The sequence below is a fragment of the Salvelinus sp. IW2-2015 genome, linkage group LG24, assembly GCF_002910315.2.
Source record: "Salvelinus sp. IW2-2015 linkage group LG24, ASM291031v2, whole genome shotgun sequence".
Lineage (NCBI taxonomy): Eukaryota > Metazoa > Chordata > Actinopteri > Salmoniformes > Salmonidae > Salvelinus > Salvelinus sp. IW2-2015.
The window spans coordinates 7,974,543-7,991,831 of record NC_036864.1 but is presented as its reverse complement, the minus strand read 5'-3'; the positions used below and the strand labels follow the sequence as shown (position 1 = coordinate 7,991,831).

Sequence of the window (17,289 nt, the reverse complement as noted above, 5' to 3'; positions counted from 1 at the left end):
AGTTTGCTTTGTATTCTCTCTGTATCCTGCTGGCAGGCTAGCTGGCATTGCTTGGCGTACCTCACCCCCTACTAGACTTTGTGTGTGTGTTCCCCTCAGCCCCAGACAGCAGCATACCTTGTCCCCTGGTGGGCTTGATGAGATGTAATAGCTGCACTCTGTCTCAACAATCTGGCAACCGCAGCAGCCAGAAGGCACACTATGCTATCAAGCCTGTGATTGGCTCTAATTGAGTTGTATGGATTTCTCTCCACCATTGAACAYGGCAGGTCATTTCAGGCTGCAAATAGTCATCCCATTGGAAGCAGGTTGTTGTGAAAGTATTAAGTAGAAAACTCCAACTCCAAGAAAATCATCTCCACTCCATTCAGAATGTAAGTAGCCTATATCAAAAAGTTTCTTGTTATTGTTTCTGTCTCTTCTGAACTAACAGGTTTACTCAATTGGTGAATGGGAATATGTAAGCCTGTGTGTCCCTTTCTGATGATGTCACAGGGGAAGGTACGTCAATGGCAATTGGCAGATCCACCTGGGGCTACAGAGAGCCGTAATGATCACCTGTAATGATCCTAACTCTTTTCAGGGTGGGGTCAGAGGGTTCAGTAGGTGAACAGTTCACCAGAGGTCAAGCCACAACCTAACACTTACTATGAGGTCAGAGGGTCACTGGGGCACTCCCGGGGACACTCACCTCTTGGTGAAGRTCACTGAGGTCACGGTAGTGGGCGTGGCGAGCACATCCTGGATACTGATTGGAGCAGCAGGAGTCTGGTGGCCACTCCATCTCTGTCATCTCCAGCCAATCGGTGAAGTAGATGACCCCACAGCACTTAAACTGGGGAACACACAGTCAAAGAAAATGTACATACATTAGCAACCCTTTATAACTAGCAATCTTGCATATTCAAGCACTAAAACATGAATAACCTCTAATAAATACATGTAATATCTTATTAAAATGTTGCTCTTGGGTTATGATATAAAACCACTAAGTGTGTGTGACCTCTGGGGTAGTGACCTCTCACCTCAGTCTGGAAGGTGTTCCAGGTGTGTGTTAGCCACTGGTAACGCTGCAGGCCATAGTTGGGCATCCTGGACTTCAGACTGATTATATCTGACCTCTGAACTGAGGGCTTGGACAGAACATAACAGTGTAACTMCATTAGGGCTGTCCCCGACTAAAACAAATCTTGGTCGACCGAGAGTCGTCTGTTCTTTCGACCAATCAATTGGTCCAAATTTTCAAATGTGTATTTTTCCATATATAGGCACATCCTATGTGTTTTAATTAAATCAACTACAGTGCATTCGAAAAGAATTCAGACCCCTTTACTTTTTCCACATTTTGTTACATTACAGCCTTATTCTAAAGATTGATAAATTATTATTTTTTCTCATCAATCTACAAACAATACCTCATAATGACAAAGTGGAAACAGGTTTTTAGATTTTTTTGTAAATGTATATAAAATTATGATACTTAAGTATCAAAAATAAAAGTAAAAGTATAAGTAATTTCAAATTCCTTATATTAAGCAAACCAGCCGGGCACGATTTTCTTGTTTTCTTTTTTTTTTTTTTTACGGATAGCCAGGGGCACAAATGAAGCATTTGTGTTTAATGAGTCCGCCAGATCAGATGCAGTAGGGATGACCAGTGATTTTCTCTTTTAATAGSGTGAATTGGACAATTTTCCTGTCCTAGTAAACATTCAAAAGTTAGTAGTACTTTTKGGTGTCAGGGAAAATGTATGGAGAAAGTACAAACTTTTCTTTAGGAATGTTGTGAAGTAAAAGTAAAAGTTAYCARAAATATAAATAGTAAAGWAAAGTACAGATACCCCAAAAAACTACTTAACTAGTACTTTAAAGTATTCTTACTTAAGTTCTTTACACCACTGCCACAAATCAGGCCTTTATGGAAGAGTGGCCAMACTCCTTAGTACAAGGCACATGGCTGCCCGCTGGAAGTCTCTGAAAAGGCACCTAAAGGACTSTCAGACCATGAGAAACAAGATTCTCTGGTCTGATGAAACCAAGATTGAACTCTTTGGCCTGAATGCTAAGCGTCACGTCTGGAGGAAACCTGGCACCATCCCTACGGTGAAGCATGGTGGTGGCAGCATCATGCTATGGAGATGTTTTTCAGCGGCAGGGACTGGGAGACTACTGTAGTCAGGATCTAGGGAAAGATGAACGGAGCAAAGTATAGAGATATTCTTCATGAAAACCTGCACCATCCCCTCTGTGCAGCGACACTCCCCATCCAACCTGATAGAGCTTTAGAGGATCTGCAGAGAAGAATGGGAGAAACTCCCCAAATACAGGTGTGCCAAGCTTGTAGCATCATACCCAAGAAGACTCGAGGTTGTAATTGCTGCCAAAGGTACTTCAACAAAGTACTGAGTAAACAGTCTGAATACTTATGTAAATGTGATATCAGTTKTTTTTTTTTATACATTTGCAAATATTTCAACAACAAAAAAAATGTGCTTTGTCATTATGGGGTATTGTGTGTAGATCGTTGAAAAAACAAAATGTAATCAATTTTAGAATAAGGCTGTAATGTAACAAAATGTGGAAAAAGTCAAGGGGTCTGAATACTTTGCAAATGCACTGTATATGCAGTGAGCTTGTCTGATGCTTTAAGCGCACTGTTTGATTAAATAATTAAGCCACACAAATGACTAGAGGGAGTCCAACCGCAATTTATTTGAGTGTGCCGGGCCGGGCTCAGACTTTCTGCGCTGTATTAAAAAAAATGAGTGACTAGCACCCATTGTCTCTCTCTCCCTGCTGCAGGTCCACCAAATAACATCAACAGTGTTTATCGCGCTGTCCGTGTTGCTGAAGCTGCAACATAATTCCAGCCATTTCTGACTGAAAAATGATGTTACCGAAATCCCTAATTTGTTTAGGAAAAACAGTCCCTATTCTCTCAACCCTTGCTCTCTTTACGTGACACATGAATGCATCGCATGCACGTGACCATTATGACCTATAGCATATCATTATCACACCAATAAATTGGTTATAACAAACTCTGAACACCGTAACACACGTGACAGCAAAATTGATGCAAAGAATGTGACAAATAAACTCGAAACGGGGGAATGTTAACTGGTTGCTCAGGAGGTAAAAAATGTGTGGAATAAATTTGACTAGTTGTGGAAAATACTGGAGATCAAGAAAAAGAAGATAAGGAGCCAGGTCTGTGTGCATATTATCTGTGCCAAACAGGAGCTGTTAGATTACAATATCATTTCTCTGACCGTTTGGAACAATGTAAACAACACTAAATAAATTATAAGCATAACAGAATCTGATGTAATTTCCAAAATGGAACCGTTGATTTTAAGTATTCAAAGTTCGCTTTATTTTCTTTTAAAATGAAAATGCTTGATTGCTTTTCAAATCATGAATGACTCATATGCTGTGTGATGACATGAACGAACGAATGATTGATTGATTGATACAGTACTAAAGCTTATATAAGTATTGAAATATAGGCCTCAGTTACGGTATCAAGTCCTAACAGGATGCGCTCTTAGGCCTGCCTGCAGCTCGATGGTGGTTATACAAGGCTGCTATACTAAGCCTACTAATGATAACGACATTACTTATTATAATACTAACGATGATCATAACAATAATAGTAATACCAACAATAAGAAGGAGATCAAGGAATAAAGGAGGGTTATTATTATTACTAAAAATATAATTTGTCTGATCATTTGGAACAGTGTAAACAACAATAAATGATCAATAATACCAGAGAGGCGGTTTTAACGAGATAAAAAGTGTGAAGCCTTTATCACAGCAAAGCAAAGATTAAACAACAGCCCAATTTGTGAAATTATTTAACCGACATGTTGTGGTTGGTGCTCACGAAGGCTTGGTGCTCACAGAATCAGTATGCTATTAACCAAACACTCAAACAGGCAATATAAGCAGGATCAAATGTGCATGTGTCTGCTCAAACGGTCAGAAACAGACTCCATGAGGGTGGTATGAGGGCCCGACGTCCACAGGTGGGGGTTGTGCTTACAGCCCAACACCGTGCAAGACGTTTGGCATTTGCCAGAGAACACCAAGATTGGCAAATTCGCCACTGGCGCCCTGTGCTCTTCACAGATGAAAGCAGGTTCACACTGAGCACATGAGCACATGTGACAGACCTTGACAGAGTCTGGAGACGCCGTGGAGAACGTTCTGCTGCCTGCAACATCCTCCAGCATGACCGGTTTGGCGTGGTCAGTCATGGTGTGGGTGGCATTTCTTTGTGGGGCGCACAGCCCTCCATGTGCTCGCCAGAGGTAGCCTGACTGCCATTAGGTACCGAGATGAGATCTCAGACCCCTGTGTAAGACCATATGCTGACACATGCACATTGTGGCCTGCTGGAGGTCATTTTGCAGGGCTCTGGCAGTGCACCTCCTTGCACAAAGGCGGAGGTAGCGGTCCTGCTGCTGGGTTGTTGCCCTCCTACGGCCTCTCCTCCACGTCTCCTGATGTACTGGTCTGTCTCCTGGTAGCGCCTCCATGCTCTGAACTACGCTGACAGACACAGCAAACCTTTTTGCCACAGCTCGCATGATGTGCCATCCTGGATTAACTGCACTACCATGAGCCACTGTGTGGGTTGTAGACTCCGTCTCATGCTACCACTAGAGTGAAAGCACCGGCAGCATTCACAAGTGACCAAACATCAGCCAGGAAGCATAGGAACTGAGAAGTGGTCTGTGGTCACCACCTGCAGAACCATTCCTTTTTTGGGGGTGTCTTACTAATTGCCTATAATTTCCACCTTTTGTCTATTCCATTTGCACAACAGCATGTGAAATTTATTGTCAATCAGTGTTGCTTCCTAAGTGGACAGTTTGATTTCACAGAAGTGTGATTGACTTGGAGTTACATTGTGTTGTTTAAGTGTTCCCTTTATTTTTTTGAGCAGTGTATAACCATATACAATTTCAGTAGCACATGTCTTAGAGTCATGGACTGTACCATCCCCACGACCTCCACAATGGATCAGTCCACTCAGACAGGCGTGAATCAGACAGGTGTCTTGTACGCCATGATATTTTGTTTTTGCTACTGCTCGACTAAAGAAATCTCGGTCGACCAACAGCCTATCGACCAAACAATCGACCAGTCGACTAAATGGGGTCAGCCCTAAACTCCATTTCATTCAGTATAGTTACATTCAGTTCAGCCATATATTTCAGTTCAACTTCAGCTGAGAACATTTCATGTACAGCTCGTGTATTATTGTCACAAGATACTCAACAGAAAGCCATGAAACCATATTGGAGCAACAGTCACAGTGGTGTATATTTAGCTACCAGCTCTCTGTTTCAAGCCTAGTTATATAGTCCAATCCTCTGACCATGCCTCAAATATTTTCAAACACACAACTTCTGACTCTCTCCTCTAGTGTTTCCCAGGCCTCCAACACTCCGGTATGTAGTTGCTGAGGTTGACAACGGCTTGTTGTCTAAACAATTACCACTGTCTGGGCTCTGGGGAACCAGACCAGAGCTGTTCCGCAGACCCACAGTCTGACACACTTAGCATGCATAACTTATCCCCCTCTCCTCTCCTCTCCTTTCCAATAAAACCTCCACCTGACTCACCCTTGGGCCTCCCTCCCCTCCTTCTTCCTCTCTCCTTCACTCTTTATCCCTCTCTCCTCTAGTCTTGTAATGAGATTGTGATAAGCATAATATGACCCAGGTTACCCAGAATTCCCCTGAGGCCAGGTTGGTGCTACCTTGGTGCTACACTAGCAGGGTTCTGATAAAGGACAAGGCACAAAGACTACAATACCCACAACCCCCCTGCGGCATGGCAGGTGTGTCACACTGAGGGAGGCGTGTGGCACTGTGGACTCAAAGGCCAGGTGCTAGTGCTAAACACACACACATCCTCAGGCTTGTAGCCAAGTACCAAACACACACACACCTTTCTCAGTTTGCCATACACACTGCTCTAGCCAGTGACCAGGTGCTGCACACACACGGACACAAACACACCTGCGCGGTCGGAGCGAGTCCCACCTACTGTGATGGGACAACAAAGCCACTGTGGGCTCTTTCATGGTGGAGAGATAAGCCCCTGGCTCAGTGGAGGGGCAGCCCTGTAGGGGAGAACCCGTTGTAATAGAGAGCCCTGCCCATTGTGTTCAAACACCCACACCCTGAGCAGGAGGGAGGGAGGGGAATGAGGGAGGGATGGGAACGGGGGACACAATTATACCCTATCTTAGGGGTACTCAACTCTTACCCTACGAGGTCCGGAGCCTGCTGGTTTTCTGTTCTACCTGATAATTAATTGCACCCATCTGGTGTCCCAGTTCTAAATCAGTCCCTGATTAGAGGGGAACAATGAAAAAATGCAGTGGAACCTGGTTTCACCCAACTACACTTTAGGGACATTGTGGAATTTTGAGATGCTGGACGTTTCTTTTAGTTAGATTTTTTGGTTGTTCATATATAGCACCAGTACCATTTCCCTGTGCTCTTTGGCCTGTGCCCTGCACTGGCCATGTTGTTTATTGGGTAGCCCCAGTAAGCAGAGAAAGAGGCGAGCTTTCTGAGCAGAGCAGAACATGACTGGCATTTATGTTTATTCATAGCACAGAACAAAATATAGACAGGCCTATAAGGACAGCCCCCACACATAGAGCTGCAGCATAGAGCTGCAGCATAGAGATACAGCATATAGAAAATCAGTGCTGCACCACCTCGTCATAGTCCACACCCCACTGGCCAACTCTACACAGAAGATCACCAACAGACTGCCAAAGTACTGAGGAGAAAGAGAGAGAGAGAGAGGAGAGGAGAGAGAGAGAGAGAGAGAGAGAGAGAGAGAGAGAGATAATGTTAGTGTTGAGGCTAGACAGAGATGTACTGTGCAGTGTCTTGTCTGAGTGATTGATCGTCATGGTGGATGGTGGGAGAAAGTGCTTTCACACACAATGAGTAGTGATGTTATGTTCTTCAATCTCCAGACGCCTGTTCCACTCATGTCACATACACACACATACACACTGACACACATTACACACTGACACACATTACACACACACACCTATTTCCACAATTTCACATAAAGAAAAAACATTAAAAGGTTCAATCTTTCAGACTTTCATGTAAACACAACTGTGCAAACACACACACACCACACACACACACACACACACACACATACACACACACATATACACACAGGTCTTATGAAGAGTGATGCGTGTGTCAGCCATTCTATTGGGGGCATGTTAGTGGTACAGGGTATGTCTGACAGCCTGTTTGTTTGGAGTGTAGATATTATTGGCAGACAGATGGCTCTGCCTTGCCTTTGTTAGTGCTACACTCCATTTAGAGCAGGCCAGTCCCAAACAACACAGACACACACTCACACACTTCTCACCCAGAAACTCATCTCACCACTCAAAAACATCTCCCCGGTCTTCTCTCTGTGTGACCTTTCACCCTTCGAACCCCCCTCTAACACACTCCTTCACACACATACCAAGACATACACAAACAGTACATCAATACTTCACCATTCTACAAGGACGATTTCCAGGTGTGACGAGAATATGAAACTTCCCTGGACCCCTTCTAGCTTCAATATACACTGAGTATACAAAACATTAAGAACACCTGCTCTTTCCATGACATAGACTGACCAGGTGAATCCAGGCGAAAGCTATAATCACTTATTGATGCCACTTGTTGAATACACTTCAATGTAGGGAGGAGACAGGTAAAGAAGAATTTTTAAGCCTTGAGACAATTGAGACATGGATTGTGTACGTGTGCCATTCAGAGGATGAATGGGCAAGACAAAATATTTAAGTGCCTTTGAACAGGGTATGGTAGTAGGTGCCAAGTGCACTGGTTTAAGGGTGGCCAAAAACTGCAATGCTGCTGGGTTTTTCACGCTCAACAGTTTCCTGTGTGTATCAAGAATGGTCTACCACTCAAAGGACATCCAGCCAATTTGACACAACTGTGGGAAGCATCGGAGTCAACACAGGCCAGCAGCTGTGTGGAACGCTTTCAACRCCTTGTAGAGTCCATGTCCCAACAAATTGAGGGAAAAGAGGAGTGCAACTCAATATTAGGAAGGTGTTCTTAATGTTTTGTGCACTCAGTGTATTACCTTTCTCACAGAGATGTGTCTTTATGTTTCACACATTTCATTTCAAGCGGAGGAAGCTTCTTCTCTCTCTCACACACACACACACACACACACACACAACACACCACACCACACACACACACACCACAAACAACACAACACACACACACACCACACACCACACACAGCCACACACAGAGGTTAGAGGAGGGTTGCAGTTGTTTTGAATGGAAGTCACAGGCTTTCCAAGAAAGGATTTTTCCTCCTGTGTAGAGAGATTAACGAGCATCCTTCCCTTCCCGTCGCTGATACTCAATTACAGTATAGAACGAGAAGAGGGAAAGACAGGGAAAGAGAAGGTGAGGAAAGAAGAGTGAAGGGGGAGAGCTATATGTTTAGGCTCAGGGGGGATATTGTTTGGCGTCTTTAAGGAGGGACTATTTTTAAGCGACCCTTTCTACGCGTTGCTGGAAACTTCTCAGATTAACTTAAGACCTGCGTCGTCCCTAACATACCCCATATCAACGCACGATGCAATGCATATAAAACTAATCTACAAATCCACCAACCGTTTAGAGACCCTAAAATGGACGCTTGACGCTTTCAATAGCTTAGTCCACACAGAAATCCAACTATCTATAAATATAAGAGGTTTTAACTGGAGCTTAAAGCCAGGGATCAATACCATCCACAGCTATGATTGAAAGGGAGAAGGGGGGGGGGGGGGGGTGTTATTCAGTATGGAGAGAGTCGGGTGGTGGGGGTCGTTCCTCTGATAAGGGACGCCCAACTGGTGAATGGGTATGTGGGCTAACCCAAGCGCCACTCACCCCTCTCAGCACCTCGCCATAAGCGGGCAACAGACGGGTGGAATAGCGTTACCATTGTCCCCTCTCAACGAGATAATATTGGTCTCGCGTGCGTCAGCGAAAACACAGGAATGTCAGGGAAGAGTTGCAGGAGAAGAGGGGATGAATGAAGTCCAATGGGGGGTGGGAGCGAAGCGTGAGGGAGACAGAATCAGGCACTTTGGTCGGGGAGAGACTGACACAGGAAAGCCCCTCCTCTCCGTCTCCCCACACAGACCCTGGGAGATTAGAGACACAAAACAGGCGCCACCCACCCTATCCGATGTCTGCCCTTCAATCTATAGGAATATGAGTAGATCATGTCTGCCTGTTATAGTTTTTTTGTATGCATGACAACAATTGGTCAAACGGAATAGTGGATTATGCTGCACGAATGCTTCTGTATGGGAATACATGTTATGTTGCAGACATGTGTATAAAGTAATGCTCGTATGCAATGCTCTGGTACGCACAGAGATGCATACATCGTTTAGTGATTCTGCATGCATGGTTTGGATGAGAATTGATTTTTGGGGGTTGTCTCTCTTCTCTCTTTTTCTGTACCTCAGTGGGTTTCTCTCTCCCTCTCCTTCACTGTCTGACTCAATCCACCTCTTTAGCTCTTTTCTTTGTATCCTGTTTCTCTCTCAACGACAACAAAAACCCAAACGGGAAGGGGGGGGGAAAAAAAAAAAAGGAGGAAAAAAAAGAGAAGAAAGAAAAGGAAAAAAACAGGGATAAAGAAAAGAGGTTAAAGAGGTATTGAGTCAGAGCAGGTGAAGGAGAGGGAGAGAGACCCACTGAGGTACAGAAAAGAGAGAGAGAGGACCACCCCCAAAAATCAATTTCCATCCAACCATGCATGCAGATCACTAAACGATGTATCATCTCTGTGCGTACAGAGCATGTGCTACGGAGCATTACTTTACTACACATGTCTTGCATACATAACATGTATTCCCATACAGAAGCATTCGTGGCAGCATAATGCCACTATTTCCGTTGACCAATTGTGTCATGCATCAAAAAATATAACAGGCAGGTAATGATTACTCATATTCCTATAGATTGGAAGGGCAGACATCGGATAGGGTGGGGTGGCGCCTGTTTTGTGGCTCTATCTCCCAGTGTGCTGTGGTGGGGAGACGGAGAGGGAGGGGCTTCCTGTGTCAGTCTCTCCCCGACCAAAGTGCCTGGATTCTGGGTCTCCTCACGCTTCGTCCACCCTCCATTGGGACTTCATTCATCCCTCTCTCCTTGCAAATCTTCCCTGGCATTCCTGTGTTTCGCTGGCGCACTGCGGAGACAATATTATCTCGGTTGAGAGGGACAATGGTAACGCTATCCCACCCGTCTTTGCCCGCTTATGGCGAGGTGGCTGAGAGGGGTGAGTGGCGTTGGGTTACCCACATACCATTCACCAGTTGGGGGCGTCCCTTTCAGAGGACGACCCCCACCACCCCGACTCTGCTCTACCTGAATAACACCCCCCCCCCCCCCCCTTCTCCCTTCATCATAGCTGTGGTGGGTAATTGATTCCCTGGCTTTAAGCTCAGTTAAAACCTTTATATGTTATAGATAGTTGTATTTCTGTTGTGGACTAAGCTAGTGAAAAGCGTCAAGGCGTCCATTTAGGGTCTCTAAGCGGTTGTTGGGATGTTTGTAGATGTTTATATGCATGCAGTGGTGCGTTGTGGATATTGGGGGTATGTTAGGGACGACTGCAGGGTCTTAAGTTAATCTGAGAAGCTGTTCCAGCGAACGCGTAGAAAGGTCGCTTAAAAATAGTCCCTCCTTAAAGACGCCAAACAAATCCCCCTTAGCCTAAACTTATAGCTCTCCCCCTCTCACTCTTCTGTTCTCTCCACCTCTCTTTCCCTGTCTTCCTCTCTCTCGTTCTTGTATACGTGTTAATTGAGTCTAGCGAGGGAAGGGAAGTATGCTGTAAGTCTCTCTACACAGGAGGAAATCCTTTCTTGGAAGCTTCATTTCATTCAAACAACTGCAACCCTCCTCTAACTCTGTGTGTGTGTGTTTGTGTGTGTGTGTTGTGTGTGTGTGTGTGTGTGTGTGTGTGGTGTGTGTGTGTGTGTGGTGTGTGTGTGTGTGTGTGTGTGTGTGTGTGTGTGTGTGTGTGTGTGTGTGAGAGAGAGAGAGAGCTTCCTCGTGAAATGAAATGTGTGAAACATAAAGACACATCTCTGTGAGAAAGGTAATACACTGAGTGCACAAAACATTAAGAACACCTTCCTAATATTGAGTTGCACTCCTCTTTTCCCTCAATTTGTTGGGACATGGACTCTACAAGGGTTGAAAGCGTTCCACACAGCTGCTGGCCTGTGTTGACTCCGATGCTTCCCACAGTTGTGTCAAATTGGCTGGATGTCCTTTGAGTGGTAGACCATTCTTGATACACACCAGGAAACTGTTGAGCGTGAAAAACCAGCAGCATTGCAGTTTTTGGCCACCCTTAAACCAGTGCACTTGGCACCTACTACCATACCCTGTTCAAAGGCACTTAAATATTTTGTCTTGCCCATTCATCCTTGAATGGCACACGTACACAATCCATGTCTCAATTGTCCTAAGGCTTAAAAATTCTTCTTTACTTGTCTCCTCCCTACATTGAAGTGTATTCAACAAGTGGATCAATAAGTGATTATAGCTTTCGCCTGGATTCACCTGGTCAGTCTATGTCATGGAAAGAGCAGGTGTTCTTAATGTTTGTATACTCAGTGTATATTGAAGCTAGAAGGGGTCCAGGGAAGTTTCATATTCTCGTCACACCTGGAAATCGTCCTGTGTAGAATGGTGAAGTATTGATGTACTGTTTGTGTATGTCTTGGTATGTGTGTGAAGGAGTGTGTTAGAGGGGGGTTCGAAGGGTGAAAGGTCACACAGAGAGAAGACCGGGGAGATGTTTGAGTGGTGAGATGAGTTTCTGGGTGAGAGTGTGTGAGTGTGTGTCTGTGTTGTTTGGGACTGGCCTGCTCTAATGGAGTGTAGCACTAACAAAGGCAAGGCAGAGCCATCTGTCTGCCAATAATATTTACACTCCAAACAAACAGGCTGTCAGACATCCCTGTACATACATGCCCCAATAGAATGGCTGACACACGCATCACTCTTCATAAGACCTGTGTGTATATGTGTGTGTGTATGTGTGTGTGTGTGGTGTGTGTGTGTGTGTGTGTGTTTGCACAGTTGTGTTTACATGAAAGTCTGAAAGATTGAACCTTTTAATGTTTTTTCTTTATGTGAATTGTGGAAATAGGTGTGTGTGTGTAATGTGTGTCAGTGTGTAATGTGTGTCAGTGTGTATGTGTGTGTATGTGACATGAGTGGAACAGGCGTCTGGAGATTGAAGAACATAACATCACTACTCATTGTGTGTGAAAGCACTTTCTCCCACCATCCACATGACGTCAATCACTCAGACAAGACACTGCACAGTACATCTCTGTCTAGCCTCAACACTAACATTATCTCTCTCTCTCTCTCTCTCTCTCTCTCTCTCTCTCTTCTCTCTCTCTCTCTCTCCTCTTCTCTCTCTCTCTCTCTCTCTCTCTCTCTCTCTCTCTCTCTTCTTCTCTCAGTACTTTGGCAGTCTGTTGGTGATCTTCTGTGTAGAGTTGGCCAGTGGGGTGTGACGTATGACGAGGTGATGCAGCACTGATTTCTATATGCTGTATCTCTATGCTGCAGCTCTATGCTGCAGCTCTATGTGTGGGGGCTGTCCTTATAGGCCTGTCTATATTTTGTTCTGTGCTATGAATAAACATAAATGCCAGTCATGTTCTGCTCTGCTCAGAAAGCTCGCCTCTTTCTCTGCTTACTGGGGCTACCAATAAACAACATGGCCAGTGCAGGGCACAGGCAAAAGAGCACAGGGAAATGGTACTGGTGCTATATATGAACAACCAAAAAATCTAACTAAAAGAAACGTCCAGCATCTCAAAATTCCACAATGTCCTAAAGTGTAGTTGGGTGAAACCAGGTTCCACTGCATTTTTTCATTGTTCCCCTCTAATCAGGGACTGATTTAGAACTGGGACCAGATGGGTGCAATTATTATCAGGTAGAACAGAAAACCAGCAGGCTCCGGACCTCGTAGGGTAAGAGTTGAGTACCCTAAGATAGGGTATAATTGTGTCCCCCGTTCCATCCCTCCTCATTCCCTCCCTCCCTCCTGCTCAGGGTGTGGGTGTTTGAACAAATGGGCAGGGCTCTCTATTACAACGGGTTCTCCCTACAGGGCTGCCCTCCACTGAGCCAGGGGCTTATCTCTCACCATGAAAGAGCCCACAGTGGTTTGTTGTCCCATCACAGTAGGTGGGACTCGCTCCGACCGCGCAGGTGTGTTTGTGTCGTGTGTGTGCAGCACCTTGGTCACTGGCTAGAGCAGTGTGTATGGCAAACTGAGAAAGGTGTGTGTGTGTTTGGTACTTGGCTACAAGCCTGAGGATGTGTGTGTGTTTAGCACTAGCACTGGCCTTTGAGTCCACGTGCCACACGCCTCCTCAGTGTGACACACCTGCCATGCGCAGGGGGGTGTGTGGTATTGTAGTCTTTGTGCCTTGTCCTTTATCAGAACCCTGCTGGTGTAGCACCAAGGTAGCACCAACCTGGCCTCAGGGGAATTCTGGTAACCTGGGTCATATTATGCTTATCACAATCTCATTACAAGACTAGAGGAGAGAGGGATAAAGAGTGAAGGAGAGAGAAGAAGGAGGGGAGGGAGGCCAAGGGTGAGTCAGGTGGGGTTTTATTGGAAAGGAGAGGGAGGGAGGGGGATAAGTTATGCATGCTAAGTGTGTCAGACTGTGGGTCTGCGGAACAGCTCTGGTCTGGTTCCCAGAGCCCAGACAGTGGTAAATTGTTTAGAAAAACAAGCCGTTGTCACCTCAGCAACTACATACCGGAGTGTTGGAGGCCTGGGAAACATAGAGGAGGAGGTCAGAAGTTTGTGTTTGAAATATTTTGAGGCATGGTCAGAGGATTGGACTATATAACTAGGCTTGAAACAGAGAGCTGGTAGCTAAATATACACCACTGTGACTGTTGCTCCAATATGGTTTCATGGCTTTCTGTTGAGTATCTTGTGACAATAATCACGAGCTGTACATGAAATGTTCTCAGCTGAAGTTGAACTGAAATATTATGGCTGAACTGAATGTAACTATACTGAATTGAAATGGAGTTTAGGGCTGACCCCATTTAGTCGACTGGTCGATTGTTTGGTCGATAGGAGCTGTTGGTCGACGAGATTTCTTTAGTCGAGCAGTAGCAAAAAAAAATATCATGGCGTACAAGACACTGGTCTGATTCACGCCTGTCTGAGTGGACTGATCCATTGTGGAGGGTCGGTGGGATGGTACAGTCCATGACTCTAAGACATGTGCTACTGAAATTGTATATGGTTTATACACTGCTCAAAAAAATAAAGGGAACACTTAAACAACACAAGTAACTCCAAGTCAATCACACTTCTGTGAAATCAAACTGTCCACTTAGGAAGCAACACTGATTGACAATAAATTTCACATGCTGTTTGTGCAAATGGAATAGACAAAAGGTGGAAATTATAGGCAATTAGTAAGACACCCCAAAAAGGAATGGTTCTGCAGGTGGTGACACACGACCATTAGTTGGGATGTTTGGGTCACTTTTGAATGCTGCCGGTGCTTTCACTCTAGTGGTAGCATGAGACGGAGTCTACAACCCACACAAGTGGCTCAGGTAGTGCAGTTAATCCAGGATGGCCATTCATGCGAGCTGTGGCAAAAGGTTTGCTGTGTCTGTCAGCCGTAGTGTCAGAGCATGGAGGCGCTACCAGGAGACAGACCAGTACATCAGGAGACGTGGAGGAGGCCGTAAGGAGGGCAACAACCAGCAGACAGGACCGCTACTGTCCCGCTTTGTGCAAGGAGGTGCACTGCCAGAGCCTGCAAAATGCCCTCCCAGCAGCAATGTGCATGTGTCAGCATATGGTCTCACAAGGGGTCTGAGGATCTCATCTCGGTACCTAATGGCAGTCAGGCTACTCTGGCGAGCACATGGAGGGCTGTGCGCACAAAGAAATGCCACCCAACACATGACTGACCACTCGCACCGGTCATGCTGGAGGATGTTGCAGGCAGCAGAACGTTCTCCACGGCGTCTCCAGACTCTGTCAGGTCTGTCACATGTGTCATGTGCTCAGTGTGAACCCGCTTTTCATCTGTGAAGAGCACAGGGCGCCAGTGGAAATTTGCCAATCTTGGTGTTCTCTGGCAAATGCCAAACGTCTTGCACGGTGTTGGGCTGTAAGCACAACCCCCACCTGTGGACGTCGGGCCCTCATACCACCCTCATGGAGTCTGTTCTGACCGTTTGGGCAGACACATGCACGATTTGATCCTGCTTATATTGCCTGTTTGAGTGTTTGGTTAATAGCATACTGATTCTGTGAGCACCAAGCTTCGTGAGCAAACCACAACATGTCGGTTAATATATATTTCACAAATTGGGGCTGTTGTTTAATCTTTGCTTTGCTGTGATAAGGCTTCACACTTTTTATCTCGTTAAAAACCGCCTCTCTGGTATCTTATTGATCATTTATTGTTGTTTACACTGTTCCAATGATCAGACAAATTATATTTTTAGTAATAATAATAACTCCTTTATTCCTTGATCTCCTTCTTATTGTTGGTATTATTATTATTGTTATGATCTTCGTTAGTATTATAATAAGTATGTCGTTTATCATTAGTAGGCTTAGTATAGCAGCCTTGTATACCACCATCGAGCTGCAGGCAGGCCTAAGAGCGCATCCTGTTAGGACTTGATACCGTAACTGAGGCCTATATTTCAATATTATATAAGCTTTAGTACTGTATCACATCAATCAATCATTCGTTCGTTACATGTCATCACACAGCATATGAGTCATTCATTGATTTGAAAGCAAATCAGGCATTTTCATTTTAAAGAAATAAAGCGCATTTGAATACTTAAATCAACGGTTCCCATTTTTGGAAATTACATTCAGATTCTGTTATGCTTATAATTTATTTAGTGTTGTTTACATTGTTCCAAACGGTCAGAGAAATGATATTGTATCTAACAGCTCCTGTTTGAGCGATAATATGCCAGCAGACCTGGCTCCTTATCTTCTTTTTCTTGATCTCCAGTATTTTCCACAACTAGTCAAATTTATTCCACACATTTTTACCTCTGAGCAACCAGTTTAACATTCCCCCGTTTCGAGTTTATTTGTCACATTCTTTGCATCAATTTTGGTGTCACGTGTGTTACGGTGTTCAGAGTTTGTTATAACCAATTTTTGGTGTGATAATGATATGCTATAGGTCATAATGTACGTGCATGCGATGCATTCATGTGTCACGTAAAGAGAGCAAGGTTGAGAGAATAGGGACTGTTTTTCCTACCAAATTAGGGATTTCGGTAACAACTCATTTTTCAGTCAGAAATGGTTGGAATTATGTTGCAGCTTCAGCAACACGGACAGCGCGATAAACACTGTTGATGTTATTTGGTGGACCTGAGAGGGAGAGAGAGACAATGGTGCTAGTCACTCATTTTTTTTAATACAGCGCAGAAAGTCTGAGCCGCGCGCCGGCAACTCAGATAAAGTTGCGGTTGGGACGTCCCTCTGTCATTTGTATGTGGCCTTAATTTTAATCAAACAGTGTGCGCATTAAGCATCAGCAAAGCTGCACTGCTAATACGAGTGCATTTGCCAAAGTATTTCAGACCCCTTGACTTTTTCCACATTTTGTTACATTACACGCCTTATTCTAAAATTGATTACGATTTGTTGTTTTTCAACGATCTACACAACAATACCCCAGTAATGACAAAGCACATTTTTTTTGTTGTTGAAATATTTGCAATGTAATAAAAAAAAAAACTGATAATAATTTAAATAAGTATTCAGACTGTTTCTCGGTACTTTGTTGAAGTACCTTTGGCAGCAATTACAACTCAGAGTCTTCTTGGGTAATGATGCTACAGCATTGGCCACACTGTATGTGGGGGAGTTTCGTCCGATTCTTTCTCTGCAGATCTCTAAGCTCTATCAGGTTTGGATGGGGAGTGGTCGCTAGGCACAGAGGGATGGTGGCAGGGTTTCATGAGAATATTTATACTTTGCTCCGTTCATCTTTCCTAGACCTGATAGCAGTAGTCTCCCAGGTCCCTGCCGCTGAAAACTCTCCAATAGCATGATCTGCCCACCACATGCTGTCACCGTAGGGATGGTTGGCCAGGTTTACCTCCAGCGTAGCTTAGCC

At 44.7% G+C, this 17,289-nt stretch overlaps 1 protein-coding gene across 1 annotated transcript in view; it reads right to left on the bottom strand.

The window, feature by feature from the left end:
- Nucleotides 1-17,289, bottom strand: part of LOC111951258 (tetraspanin-12-like) — a gene marked incomplete at its 5' end in the record, with an annotated part of 30,344 nt that overhangs the window by 5,060 nt on the left and 7,995 nt on the right. The window contains 2 exon segments of the mRNA XM_023969296.3: nt 692-835; nt 1,026-1,133. Coding sequence (XP_023825064.2) covers nt 692-835; nt 1,026-1,133 — 252 coding nt within the window.